The sequence below is a fragment of the Aegilops tauschii genome, chromosome 6 (genome assembly GCF_002575655.3).
Source record: "Aegilops tauschii subsp. strangulata cultivar AL8/78 chromosome 6, Aet v6.0, whole genome shotgun sequence".
NCBI lineage: Eukaryota > Viridiplantae > Streptophyta > Magnoliopsida > Poales > Poaceae > Aegilops > Aegilops tauschii.
Genome location: NC_053040.3, coordinates 10649000 through 10662642, shown reverse-complemented (window position 1 = coordinate 10662642; position 13643 = coordinate 10649000). Strand labels below are relative to the sequence as shown.

At 43.2% G+C, this 13643-nt stretch overlaps 1 protein-coding gene across 1 annotated transcript; it reads left to right on the top strand.

Moving 5' to 3' along the window:
- Window positions 1-4206: 4206 nt before the first annotated feature.
- On the top strand, window positions 4207-13337 carry LOC120966742 (retrovirus-related Pol polyprotein from transposon TNT 1-94). The gene is given in 4 exon segments (XM_040393255.2): window positions 4207-5593; window positions 5678-5924; window positions 11339-11594; window positions 11649-13337. Coding segments are annotated over 4 exon segments (3579 nt in total).
- The last annotated feature ends 306 nt before the right edge of the window (window positions 13338-13643 follow it).

The following is a 13643-nucleotide window of genomic DNA, read 5'->3' as shown; positions in this document are numbered from 1 at the left end:
TGGATATAGTGCAATCTATGATATTTCTTACCGATTTACCACTATAGTTTTGGGGTTATGCATTAGAGACAGCTGCATTCACGTAAAAAAGGGGCACCATCTAAATCCGTTTGAGACGACACCGTATGAACTGTGGTTTGGCAAGAAACCAAAGTTGTCGTTTCTTAAAGTTTGGGGTTGCGATGCTTATATGAAAAAGTTTCATCCTGATAAAGCTCAAACCCAAATCGGAAAAATGTGTCTTCATAGGATACCCAAAGGAGACTTTTGGGTACACCTTCTATCACAGATCCGAAGGCAAGACATTCGTTGCTAAGAATGGATCCTTTCTCGAGAAGGAGTTTCTCTCGAAAGAAGTGAGTGGGAGGAAAGTAAAACTTGATGAGGTAATTGTACCTTCTCCCGAATTGGAGAATAGTTCATCACAGAAATCAGTTCCAGTGATGCGTACACCAATTAGTGAGGAAGTTAATGATGATGATCATAAAACTTCGGATCAAGTTACTACAGAACTTCGTAGATCAACCAGAGCACGATCCGCACCAGAGTGGTACGGTAATCTTGTACTGGAAGTCATGTTACTAGACCACGATAAACCTACGAACTATGAGGAAGCGATGATGAGCCCAGATTCCGCGAAATGGCTTGAAGCCATGAAATCTGAGATGGGATCCATGTATGAGAACAAAGTGTGGACTTTGGTTGACTTGCCCGATGATCGGCAAGCAATTGAGAATAAATGGATCTTCAAGAAGAAGACTGATGCTGACGGTAATGTTACTGTCTATAAAGCTCGACTTGTTGCAAAAGGTTTTCGACAAGTTCAAGGGATTGACTACGATGAGACCTTCTCACCCGTAGCGATGCTTAAGTCTGTCCGAATCATGTTAGCAATTGCCGCATTTTATGATTATGAAATTTGGCAAATGATTGTCAAAACTGCATTCCTGAATGGATTTCTGGAAGAAGAGTTGTATATGATGCAACCGGAAGGTTTTGTCGATCCAAAGGGAGCTAACAAAGTGTGCAAGCTCCAGCGATCCATTTATGGACTGGTGCAAGCCTCTCGGAGTTGGAATAAACGCTTTGATAGGGTGATCAAAGCATTTGGTTTTGTACAGACTTTTGGAGAAGCCTGTATTTACAAGAAAGTGAGTGGGAGCTCTGTAGCATTTCTGATATTATATGTGGATGACATATTGCTGATTGGAAATGATATAGAATTTTTGGATAGCATAAAGGGATACTTCAATAAGAGTTTCTTCAATGAAAGACCTCGGTGAAGCTGCGTATATATTGGGCATCAAGATCTATAGACATAGATCAAGACGCTTAATTGGACTTTCACAAAGCACATACCTTGACAAAGTTTTGAAGAAGTTCAAAATGGATCAAGCAAAGAAAGGGTTCTTGCCTGTGTTACAAGGTGTGAAGTTGAGTAAGACTCAATGCCCGACCACAGCAGAAGATAGAGAGAAGATGAAAGATGTTCCCTATGCTTCAGCCATAGGCTCTATCATGTATGCAATGCTGTGTACCAGACCTGATGTGTGCCTTGCTATAAGTCTAGCAGGGAGGTACCAAAGTAATCCAGGAGTGGATCACTGGACAGCGGTCAAGAACATCCTGAAATACCTAAAAAGGACTAAGGATATGTTTCTCGTTTATGGAGGTGACAAAGAGCTCATCGTAAATGGTTACGTTGATGCAAGCTTTGACACTGATCCGGACGATTCTAAATCGCAAACCGGATACGTGTTTACATTGAACGGTGGAGCTGTCAGTTGGTGCAGTTCTAAACAAAGCGTCATGGCGGGATCTACGTGTGAAGCGGAGTACATAGCTGCTTCGGAAGCAGCAAATGAAGGAGTCTGGATGAAGCAGTTCATATCCGATCTAGGTGTCATACCTAGTGCATCGGGTCCAATGAAAATCTTTTGTGACAATACTGGTGCAATTGCCTTGGCGAAGGAATCCAGATTTCAGAAGAGAACCAAGCACATCAAGAGACGCTTCAACTCCATCCGGGATCTAGTCCGGGTGGGAGACATAGAAATTTGCAAGATACATACGGATCTAAATGTTGCAGACCCATTGACTAAGCCTCGTCCACGAGCAAAACATGATCGGCACCAAGGCTCCATGGGTGTTAGAATCATTACTGTGTAATCTAGATTATTGACATTAGTGCAAGTGGGAGACTGAAGGAAATATGCCCTAGAGGCAATAATAAAGTTATTATTTATTTCCTTATATCATGATAAATGTTTATTATTCATGCTAGAATTGTATTAACCGGAAACATAATACATGTGTGAATACATAGACAAACAGAGTGTCACTAGTATGCCTCTACTTGACTAGCTCGTTGATCAAAGATGGTTATGTTTCCTAGCCATAGACATGAGTTGTCATTTGATTAACAGCATCACATTATTAGGAGAATGATGTGATTGACTTGACCCATTCCGTTAGCTTAGCACTCGATCGTTTAGTATGTTGCTATTGCTTTCTTCATGACTTAGACATGTTCCGATGACTATGAGATTATGCAACTCCCGTTTACCGGAGGAACACTTTGTGTGCTACCAAACGTCACAACGTAACTGGGTGATTATAAAGGTGCTCTATAGGTGTTTCCGAAGGTACTTGTTGGGTTGGCGTATTTCGAGATTAGGATTTGTCACTCCGATTGCCGGAGAGGTATCTCGCTAATGAGTTAGTTGCGGGATGATGTATTACAGAATGAGTAAAGAGACTTGTCGGTAATGAGATTGAACTAGGTATTGAGATACCGACAATCGAATCTCGGGCAAGTAACATACCGATGACAAAGGGAACAACGTATGTTGTTATGCGGTCTGACCGATAATGATCTTCGTAGAATATGTAGGAGCCAATATGGGCATCCAGGTCCCGCTATTGGTTATTGAACAGAGAGGTGTCTCGGTCATGTCTACATAGTTCTTGAACCCGTAGGGTCCGCACGCTTAACGTTCGTTGACGATATAGTACTATGAGTTATGTATGTTGGTGACCGAATGTTGTTCGGAGTTTTGGATGAGATCACGGATATGACGAGGAACTCCGGAATGGTCCGGAGGTAAAGATCGATATGTGGATAGTAGTGTTTGATCTCCGGAAAGGTTCCGGAATCCATCGGAAGGGGTTCCGGATGTTTCCCGAAATGTTTGGGCACAAGAACACTTTATCTGGGCCAAAGGGGAAAGCCCACGAGGTTTTTGGAAAGCGCAAAAGGAAGTTTTGCGGAGTCCAGGGGCCACCCTGGCGTCTGGGTCCAGACACCGGGAACCGTGGCGTCTGGCCCTGGAGTCCGAGAAGGACTCTTGCCTTTCGGGTGAAACCGAATTTGTGGAGGCTTTTACTCCAAGTTTCGACCCCAAGGCTCAACATATAAATAGAGGGGTAGGGCTAGCACCCAAGACAGATTAAGAAACACCAAGCCGTGTGCCGGCAACCCCGTCCCCTCTAGTTTATCTTCCGTCATAGTTTTCGTAGTGCTTAGGCGAAGCCCTGCGGAGACTGTTCTTCACCAACACCGTCACCACGCCGTCGTGCTGCCAGAACTCATCTACTACTTCGCCCCTCTTGCTGGATCGAGAAGGCGAGGATGTCATCGAGCTGAACGTGTGCAGAACTCGGAGGTGCCGTGCGTTCGGTACTTGGATCGGTCGGATTGTGAAGACGTACGACTACATCAACCGCGTTGATAAAACGCTTCCGCTTACGGTCTACGATGGTACGTAGACAACACTCTCCCCTCTCGTTGCTATGCATCACCATGCTTGCGTGTGCGTAGGAATTTTTTTGAAAGTACTATGTTACCCAACATTTTTCCCCTCAAGTTGAGGGGTTTTACACGTAAAAATCTGGTGTCTCTTTGTAGATGCTTGATGCTGTCAGGAAAACTTACTCCTACCACAAGACACTAGGCTGAGTGTCTTGCCTGCTGAGTAACATTTTCTGCCTCCATATATGCTGCTGCATATGTTTCCTTCCGTGCTAAGCAACGATCCTTGAGTTAGTACATGATGTGGTGCTGAGATTACTTGTTTTCGCTGCAGTTTTCAGTTAACCACAAGTGCAATTGTGTGCTAATTTCCCAACAGAGTGGTATCAGAGCCTTGGTTGCTTAGAAGGTTGCAAATCCCAGTTGCTTGATTGTTGCTGGAAGTGCTGCTCACAATGGCTTTGGAAGAAAGTGCTACTACAAGTGGCATGATAAAACTTGATTCTTCCAATTACTCATTATGGAAGCCCATGATGGAAGACATCCTTTATTGCAAGGATTTGTATGAGCCAATTGGGAAAGACAAGATACCCACAGGTGTCACGGAAGAAGAATGGAGAGTGTTGCACAGAAAGGCAATAGGTATGATTCGGTTGTACATCAACCAAAATATTTTCCACCATGTTGCAAATGACACAAATGCTTATGAGATGTGGCAGAAGTTGGAGTCTATGTATGAGAGGAAGACATCAATGAACAAGGCATCGGTGATCAAAAGACTTGCAAAGCTTGAGTACCGAGATGGCACAAGTGTGATTGAGCACATGAATGTCTTCCAATGCCATATAAATCAACTTTCACCCTTGAAGATCAACTTTGAGGATGAGGTGCAAGCATTGTTGCTGCTGAGTTCCATGCCTGATAGTTGGAACACGCTTGTTGTGTCACTTAGCAATTCAGCTCCGGATGGGAAGATGACTTTGGAGATGGTGAAGAACAGTATGCTGAATGAAGAAGCCAGAAAGAAGGAAAAGGGTGATGCCTCTTCTTCTGATGCGTATGTGGCTGAAACCCATGGGAAGAATGAGAACCGTGGACACAGTAATACAAGATTTCAGCAAGGCAAAAATAAATCCAGGGAGAGATCAAAGTCAAAACTGAGAAAAGATATTAGTTGCTTTCATTGTGGCAATCCGGGACACATAAAGAGCGAGTGCAGGAAGTACAAGAGAGAGCTTGCCGAGGGGAAACTCACCAAGAAAACCGAGCAAAAGGCTGAGAGCAGTTCAACCATGACTGCAACAGATGAGCACTATCTAGTCATTGAAGATTCAGATTCCTATAGTGTTGTTCGTGATGATGCCATGAGTTGGGTTGTGGATTCAGGTGCGTCCTTCCACATCACATCACACAAGGAGTATTTCACATCTTACACTAGTGGTGTTACTGGCCAAGTGAGGATGGGAAATAGTGGTTCGTCAGCAATTGTTGGCAAGGGCTCTATATGCATTGAAACAAACACAGGTTGCGGATTGGTGCTCGATGATGTGAGGCATGTTCCCGACATAAGGCTGAATTTGTTGTCAGTGGGCAAGCTTGATGATATCAAACATCCTAGTTATTTTGGTGAAGGAAAATGGAAGCTCACCAAAGGCTCTTTGATTGTGGCTCGAGGAAGTAAGCAAGGTAATCTCTATGTGACTAAAACCAAGTTGTGCAATGAGGTGTTGAACATTGCTGAAAAAGACACTTCGGTTGAATTGTGGCACAAGAGGCTTGGGCATATGAGTGAGAAGGGCATGCATGCTCTTGCTCGCATGGAGTACCTCCCTGAGTTGAAAGGTATATCCTTGAAACCCCGTGCACATTGTTTTGCTGGAAAACAACATAGGGCTGCATTTCGTACACTCCCTCCACATCGTGCAGAAAATGTTCTTGATATTATGCACATTGATGTTTGCTCAATGACTGAAAAATCTCATGGTGAAGCATTATACTTTGTGAATTTTATTGATGACCATTCCAGAAAGGTTTTTGTGTATGTGCTGAAACACGAATACCAGACACTTGAAGCCTTCAAGGAGTTCCATGCCAAAGTTGAAAGAGAAACTGGCAGGAAATTGAAGTGCGTGAGATCAAACAATGGTGGTGAATACAGAGGTCCTTTTGAAAGGTATTGCAAAAAGTTTGGTATCAGGCTTGAGAAGAGTCCACCAAAGACACCCTAGCTCAATGGTCTTGCAGAGAGAATGAACAGGATTCACAGAGAGGGTCACAGCTATGCTCTCTCATGCTCATTTACCTAATTCATTTTGGGCTGAAGCATTGATAAATGCTATGTATGTTGTTAACCTATCTCCCTCAGTTCCTCTTGCAGGTGATATTCCTCAGAGAGTTTGGTCAGGGAAGGAGGTATCATACAAGCACTTGAAGGTCTTTGGTTGCAGGGCATTTGTACATGTTCCAAGGGACGAGAGATCCAAGCTTGATAGCAAGACAAAGCAGTGCATCTACCTCGGCCAACCAACACTAGTAGAAAACAGGGCTTTCGTTCAGGCCTGGCCAGCCCATTAGTACCGGTTCCGCACGAACCGGGACCCATGGGGTGCATTAGTCCCGGTTCGTGAGCCCAGGGGGCCGGCCGGGCCACGTGGGCCACTTGTCCCGGTTCAACGCACGAACTGGGACCAATGCGCCTCCCCTGGCCCATGACCATTAGTCCCGGTTTGTGCCACAAACCGGGACTAAAGGGTTGGTCCAGTTTAGTCCCACCTCGCCAACCGAAGGGCGCTCACACCGGTTTATAAGCCCATCCCTCTCTGCCTTGTTGAGCTCCTCTCAAAATGAAAGTAGATGCCCTTATACAGGGAATTTGACCTAAATTCATAGTGAGTTTCCCTGAAATTCATAGAAATTTATTATGAATTTAGGTTGAATTTTCTCTATAGGCGCATCTATGCTCATTTTTTTATGTTGGGGTTAGCGATCTTTACAGACTTTTTGTGTGTTGAATATGCGCCATTCAAAATCGGTCTCTGCTTTGAATGGTTCATTTTGAACACACAAAAAGTCAGGAGTTCAAATAAGTTCAAGAAAATGAAATCCCTTTGTAACAGATGAGTTTTTGTCCGAAACCCTGATACTTCGAAAGAGATTGTCCATTTTGTTGACGAAGTGCATCCACCTTTTGCCGAGACCCTCTCAACTTTCTTGCACATGCTATGTGGATGAAATGATGATACCATGCCAACTTTCAACCTTTTCAGAGTTCATTTGATGATACATTGAAAAATGATGATGTGGCTTTGAAAAATGATGATGTGGCTTTCAATGTGTCCATTAGTGCCGGTTCCAACGGCTAGGCGGGAGGAGCTCTTTCGTACCGGTTTGTGGCGAACCTTTAGCACCGGTTCGTGCCACGAACCGGTACTAATGAGGCTGTGGCCCCACGAGCACCTTTAGTACCGGTTCGTGGCATGAAGCGGTACTAGAGTTTCTTACTAAGCTGTTTTTTAGTCCCACCTCGCGAAGAGAGAGGCACTAGGAGCAGTTTATAAGCCCTGAGTGCAGAGACGATGAAGAAGAGGCGCAATGCTCACCTTCACGTTGCTTAACTTCAAGCCTTGAGGAATAAGGTAGACTGCATGGAGCTATGTGCAGTGCAGTCTACACTATTCCGAAAGGCTTGAAGCTAATTAACGAGCATTGCGCCTCTTTTTTATTTTTAATAACTTATTACAACTCCGGACTTCTTGTGTTACGGCAAAAACTGGATGCACTTCGTGTACAAACTGGACAATCTCTTTCGAAGTATCAGGGCCTGTTTCGGACGAAAACTCATCTGCTACACCGGCACTACATTTTTTAACTTATTACAACTCCAGACTTTTTTTGCGTTCAGTAGGCACCATTCAAAGCGACGTCATCAATTTTCAACACTTTCTGACATGATTTGCTGTTTTCAGTCATTTACCAATTTATTCTCAGAGCTGAATGACCGTGAAATTGAAAATCGCTACAAAATGAACTCTGAAAATGTTGAAACTTGGAATGGTATCATCATTTCACCCACATAGCATGTGCAAGAGAGTAGAGAGCTCGTCGTTGACCCGATCCTTGTTTGGTGGCGGTCGCGTGGGCCAGTGACGGTGCCGAGGCTTCCGAAATCCGCGGAGGTGGTACGTCACCGTGTCAGCGAGGAGGACCAGCACGTCCGTCGCTACATGGTTGCGTTGGAGGGCAGGTTCTTCAGGGATCTCACTGGAGCTATGATCTGTGATGGTTCCGTCCCTTTGGGTGTCCACCACCCGCGCCAATATCCGTCGGGCGCTACAGTTCTAGCTGTACTAGCGATGCTATATGTATGATAGTATTCGAGGTGTATTAGTAATAATATTTGATGATGTACGGACGCATGGAGATGATGTAGTTTTTCTTATAATTGAATGCATCCTAATTTGAATACTACTTTATTTTGTGATTTGATTTTGCTTATTAAATGCTCAAAGTGGAAAACTACTCCTACTTTGAATGCTAAATTGGAGAGCACTATGCAAGGCGTATGCATATGATTAGTTGATAGCTTATAGGGTTTTTGTTTTCGCAGAAATCTAGGAGCCCCCGGCCCCTCCATCATCCCCGCCGTCGTCCCCGTCACCGCCCCCTCCGACATCAAGGTGAGACTAGCCAAATCCTCTTTTAGAAAGATAATTAAACGATATTTCGGGTTGACTGTAAGTCTGTCGAGTCTCCACCATATATGAGAGGACGAAGAATCCCGACTGTTGTCGTGGGGGTAGCTTCTCCTTCATTCCCGTGTGCTAGACAATTTGGTGTAATGCACTCGAGAACGAAAGGAGGAGCTACCATCACCGACGGTCGCAAATGTCAGAGAGGAATCAGTGAGGGAGAGTTCCACCATATATATATATATATATATATATATATATATATATATATATATATATATATATATATATATATATATATAGGGTCGCGCTATTCGTCACCCTGGGTGAGGAATAGTTATTCTTCACCCCCTCTCTATTTTGACATCAATGCACCGTATTTTTACGTTTCGTAAATTTTGTCTTATTTCATACGTAAAAAGAAAGCGTAAGAAAATATAATTGCCGTAAAAAATATTTTATGTTACGTAAAGTTACGAACGTAAAAACATACATAAAATGCGATATTTCTGTTCTTATAACCTTTTTATTTTTGTTTTTTTATACCAAATTTTACGTAGTGAATCAATATAAATGTAACTATTTGTATTCCAAATGTAATTTATTTATGAAGCGATCGTAAGATTACCTCGGACGAAGAATAACTTATTCTGCAACCTGGGTGATGAATAGTATTACTATATATATATATATGGGAGGACGAAGAATCCCAGCTGTTGTCGTGGGGTCGCTTCTCCTTTGTTCCCGTGTGCTAGACATTTTGGTGTAATGCACTCAGGGACAAATGGAGGAGCGAGCATCACCAACGGTCGAATGTATACACCACGTGAGCTGAGAGTTTTCAAGAAAAGACTCGACAAACCGATAGTCAACCCGTGATGAATAATAATGATCTAACTTAGGTTTTTTAGTACATATATTTAATTGTAGACGTTTAATACTTGAATTATGAACATAGGAAATGTCTTACTCGGACGACGAAAGTCTCCCGGGGGAGTGCGACTGGTGCCACGACGACCGAGGTCAGTGCGACAAGCCTCACCTGGACGAAGATCGACGCTTCAGTATTAAGCTGGAGGAGACCTTCGATGTTGAAACGGTACGCAACGACGACAAGTGTTATTTTTTCGTAATTAAGCACGACTTCAACTATTTCAACGTGTACTTTTCATCTTTTACAATTCGGCTAGCTTATCCCATGCCATGCAAGACGCTACGTCTTGGAGAGGATGGGTTTTGAAGACCATGAAAGTATGGAAACAAAGAAAATTCACCTAAGGACCCATCATGATATATATTTTGAAGTAAATCTGTATAATTCTTAGAGCGTAACCCATTTTGGTTGCAAAAATTGGGAAGCATTTTGCAAGATGTATGGTTTTGATGACGGTATGCTTGTCACCATGGATCTTGGTGATCCTGACATCGAGCAAGACAATATGGACATTTGGGTCCTTGTTGATACGCCTCCAATTCTACCGCTATGTGAGTTTCTCAAACATAGTTATTAGCTAATTTATATTGTTCATTTGAAAATAGTTGACAACTTATTTTTATTGACAGCTGATTTTGATTGTTCAAACAATGTGCGAAATATGGTAGACAGAACCAACTACACCGATGGCTCTGAGTTAACTTATAAGGAGAAAACTCATCTGGTCGGATTTTGTACTGATCTTGAGAATTACAATATCTATTGTAAAACTCCTCCACATTATGGTCAATACGTGCCACTAGTGCACGTGTTGAACTACGGTAACTACTATGGAGATACTCTGGTAAGATTTCTTACTATTACGACATCCGTGCATCTTTTGCATACTTCTAAAACTAGTACATCATTGCTAACTATGAAGTTATTACTATGTTTTTCAACAGATAATCCCAGAGGATTGTGTGCCTCATTTGATGATGTATCATAATGGTAGGCTTGATGTTTTGAACATACAACCAGGTCATCCTACGAATCTCAACTGTCCATACCGGATTTCTAAAAGAAGTGGAGACATGCAAATCAAAGAATGGAAAAAATGTATGGACAGTCGCAAGGAGGTTCTTGGAAGCAAAAGGAAGCGAAGCGCGAGAACTGGAGACAGGATGATCTCCATTCTCCATAATGGAGAGTCGAGGTCTATATTGTTTTATGCTATTTTACCTTAAAGAGGGTATTTCGGTCCTACCTAATACTGATGATCATGTGCTAAGAACAATTAAGTAGGGTTGGTTCGATGACTATGAGGACGATGATCGTATGACTTGTTATTAATAACGAGTAGAAGTTGTATGATGATGATTAGTAGGACTTGTTATTATATATGATGATACATGATGCGCGCATGAAGAGCTATTATATATCAGCGGGTGAAATGAACATGGATTGGATTGAAGTGAAGGCAACATGCATGTGGTGCATGTCGAAAGTAGTACAATCCAAACTTGATCAAGTTAGGATTAGTATTACTTTCGACATGCACCACATGTTGCCTTCACTTCAATCTAAGCCATGTTTAGGCATAGCAGTACGAAGCGTTGGTAAACCAAGCACGGAGATATAAGAGAGGATAATTCTCTCTAATAGCAACTCAATAACAACCTAAATTAACCCCCAAAACCCCTAAATCAGCCCCTTAAAAAAAGCTCAGCTCCAGCCAGATGCTGACGCGTGGATGCCTATTGGTCTCGGTTGGTGTCACCAACCGGGACCAAAGGCCCCCTGCCTGGGCTGGCCGCAGCGGCCACGTGGAGGACCTTCTGTCCCGGTTCATGTAAGAACCGAAACTAAAGGCCAAGGCATTAGTAACGACCTTTTAGTCCCGGTTCACAAACCGGGACAGAAGGCCCTCACGAACCGGGACAATAGGCCCTTTTCTACTAGTGTAAGTGAAGAGTTTGGCTACAGGTTGTGGGATCCAGTAAATAGGAAGATTATGAGAAGCCGAGATGTGGTGTTCATTGAAGATGAAACAATAAAAGATATTGGGAAACCAGAGAAGCCAATGACCAACACACCTCAGGTTGATATGGATCCAATCTGTCCTCCTCTCATTCATGACAATCATGGGGGAGATGATGACACTGAAGAAAGTGGAGATGCAACTGATCAAGGCAGTACAAGTCAAAGTGGCGAGCAACCATCAAGTGATGATGATGATGAAGTTGGTAATGATGATGCCAACGAAAATCTACCTGATTCACCACTAGTGCAGTAGCAAAGAAGAAGTGAAAGAGGTCACATTCCTTCTTCTAAATATCCACCACATCAATATGTGTTGATGACAGATGCAGGTGAGCCCTCATGATATGAGGAGGCAATGTCTGATGAGAACAAGGAAGAATGGTCAGAAGCCATGCAGGATGAGATGAATTCCCTGTATGAGAATGATACCTTTGAGTTGGTGAAACTGCCAAAGGGCAAGAAAGCACTCAAGAACTAGTGGGTGTACAGAGTGAAGACTGAAGAAAACACCTCACATCCAAGGTACAAGGCCAGATTGGTTGTGAAAGGATTCAGTCAGAAAAAGGGCATTGATTATAGTGAGATATTCCCTCTAGTGGTCAAGATGTCTTCGATCCGAGTTGTGCTTGGCATGGCTGCCACCATGGACTTGTAAATTGAACAACTTGATGTGAAGACTGCATTCTTACATGGTGACCTAGAGGAGGAGATATACATGGAGCAGCCAGAGGGATTCATGGTTGCAGGCAAGGAGCACTTAGTTTGCAAATTGAAGAAGAGCTTGTGTGGCTTGAAGCAAGCTCCTCGGAAGTGGTACAAGAATTTTGAGTCTTTTATGACTGGGCTTGGTTACCATAAAGCACAACATGATCATTGTGTCTTTATGAAGAGGTACGTCGAGGGTGACTTCATTATTCTCTTGTTGTATGTTGATGATATGCTAATTGTTGGAAATGGCACAAAGGGGATTGCTCTCCTCAAGAAGGCATCGAGTAAATCATTTGCCATGAAGGATTTAGGACCAGCTAAGCAAATACTTGGCATGAAGATCTCCCGTGATAGATCAAAGAAGCTGCTTTGGCTCTCACAGGAAAGATACATTGAGAAGGTACTTGAAAGGTTCAATATGAAAGATGCAAAATCTGTTATCTCTCCGCTTGCAGGCCATCACAAACTGAATTCAAAACAATGTCCTACAAGCAAGAAGGAGAAATAAGAAATGAGGAAAGTACCTTACCAATCTGCTGTGGGCAGTTTGATGTATGCCATGGTATGCACTAGGCCTGACATTGCCTATGCAGTTGGAGTTGTTAGCCGGTTCATGACAAATCCAGGTAAAGCTCACTGGGAAGCAGTGAAGTGGATTCTCAGGTATCTCAAGGGTACTTCTACATCTTGTCTATGCTTTGGAAATGGTGATCCTGTATTGCAGGGCTATACAGATGCAGATTATGCAGGTGACAAGGATCGTAGGAAGTCCACATCCAGATATCTGATGACTTATGCAGGGGGAGCAATGTCATGGCAATCAAGATTGCAAAAATGTGTCTCTACATCAACTACAAAAGGTGAGTACATTGCAGCAGTTGATGCTGGCAAGGAGGTTTTGTGGATGAAGAACTTCTTGCAAGAGCTCGGCATGAAGCAAGAGAAGTATGTTCTATTTTGTGACAGTCAGAATGCTATTCATCTTGCCAAGAATTCAAGCTATCACTCTCGAACCAAGCACATTGATGTGAGGTACCATTGGATTCGAGATGTTGTGAGTTCCAAGTTGCTGAAACTTGAGAAGATCCATACCGACGACAATGGTTCAGATATGATGACCAAGATATTGCCAAATGAGAAGCTACAAGCATGTTGCAAGGTACAAGCATGGCGGTGCCCCCTCATGAGTTGGAGGGGGAGATTTGTTGGGATATCCTCCTCATGTGGGCTGTGAGGAGATGACCATTTAAAGGCCTTTTAGGCAGCCCAAAGAGGTGCATAAGCCCACTACCCATTAGGGTTATGACCTAGGGTCATTTTGGACTTTGCACATGTGTGGATGGGGATGCTTTACCCTCTATCCAGCAGCCACCAGCAAGTGTGACGAAAATCAGTTCATCCTCCAAGAGAGAAGAAGAGAGAAAACCAAGACAGCAAGGGAAGAAGAGGAAGATTGAAGGAAGAAGAAAAGGGAGCTCCTCCCCAAGGTTGTGATGGTCCAGATCCACTACCTTGTCTCATTCAAGCTTCGGTTCCACCA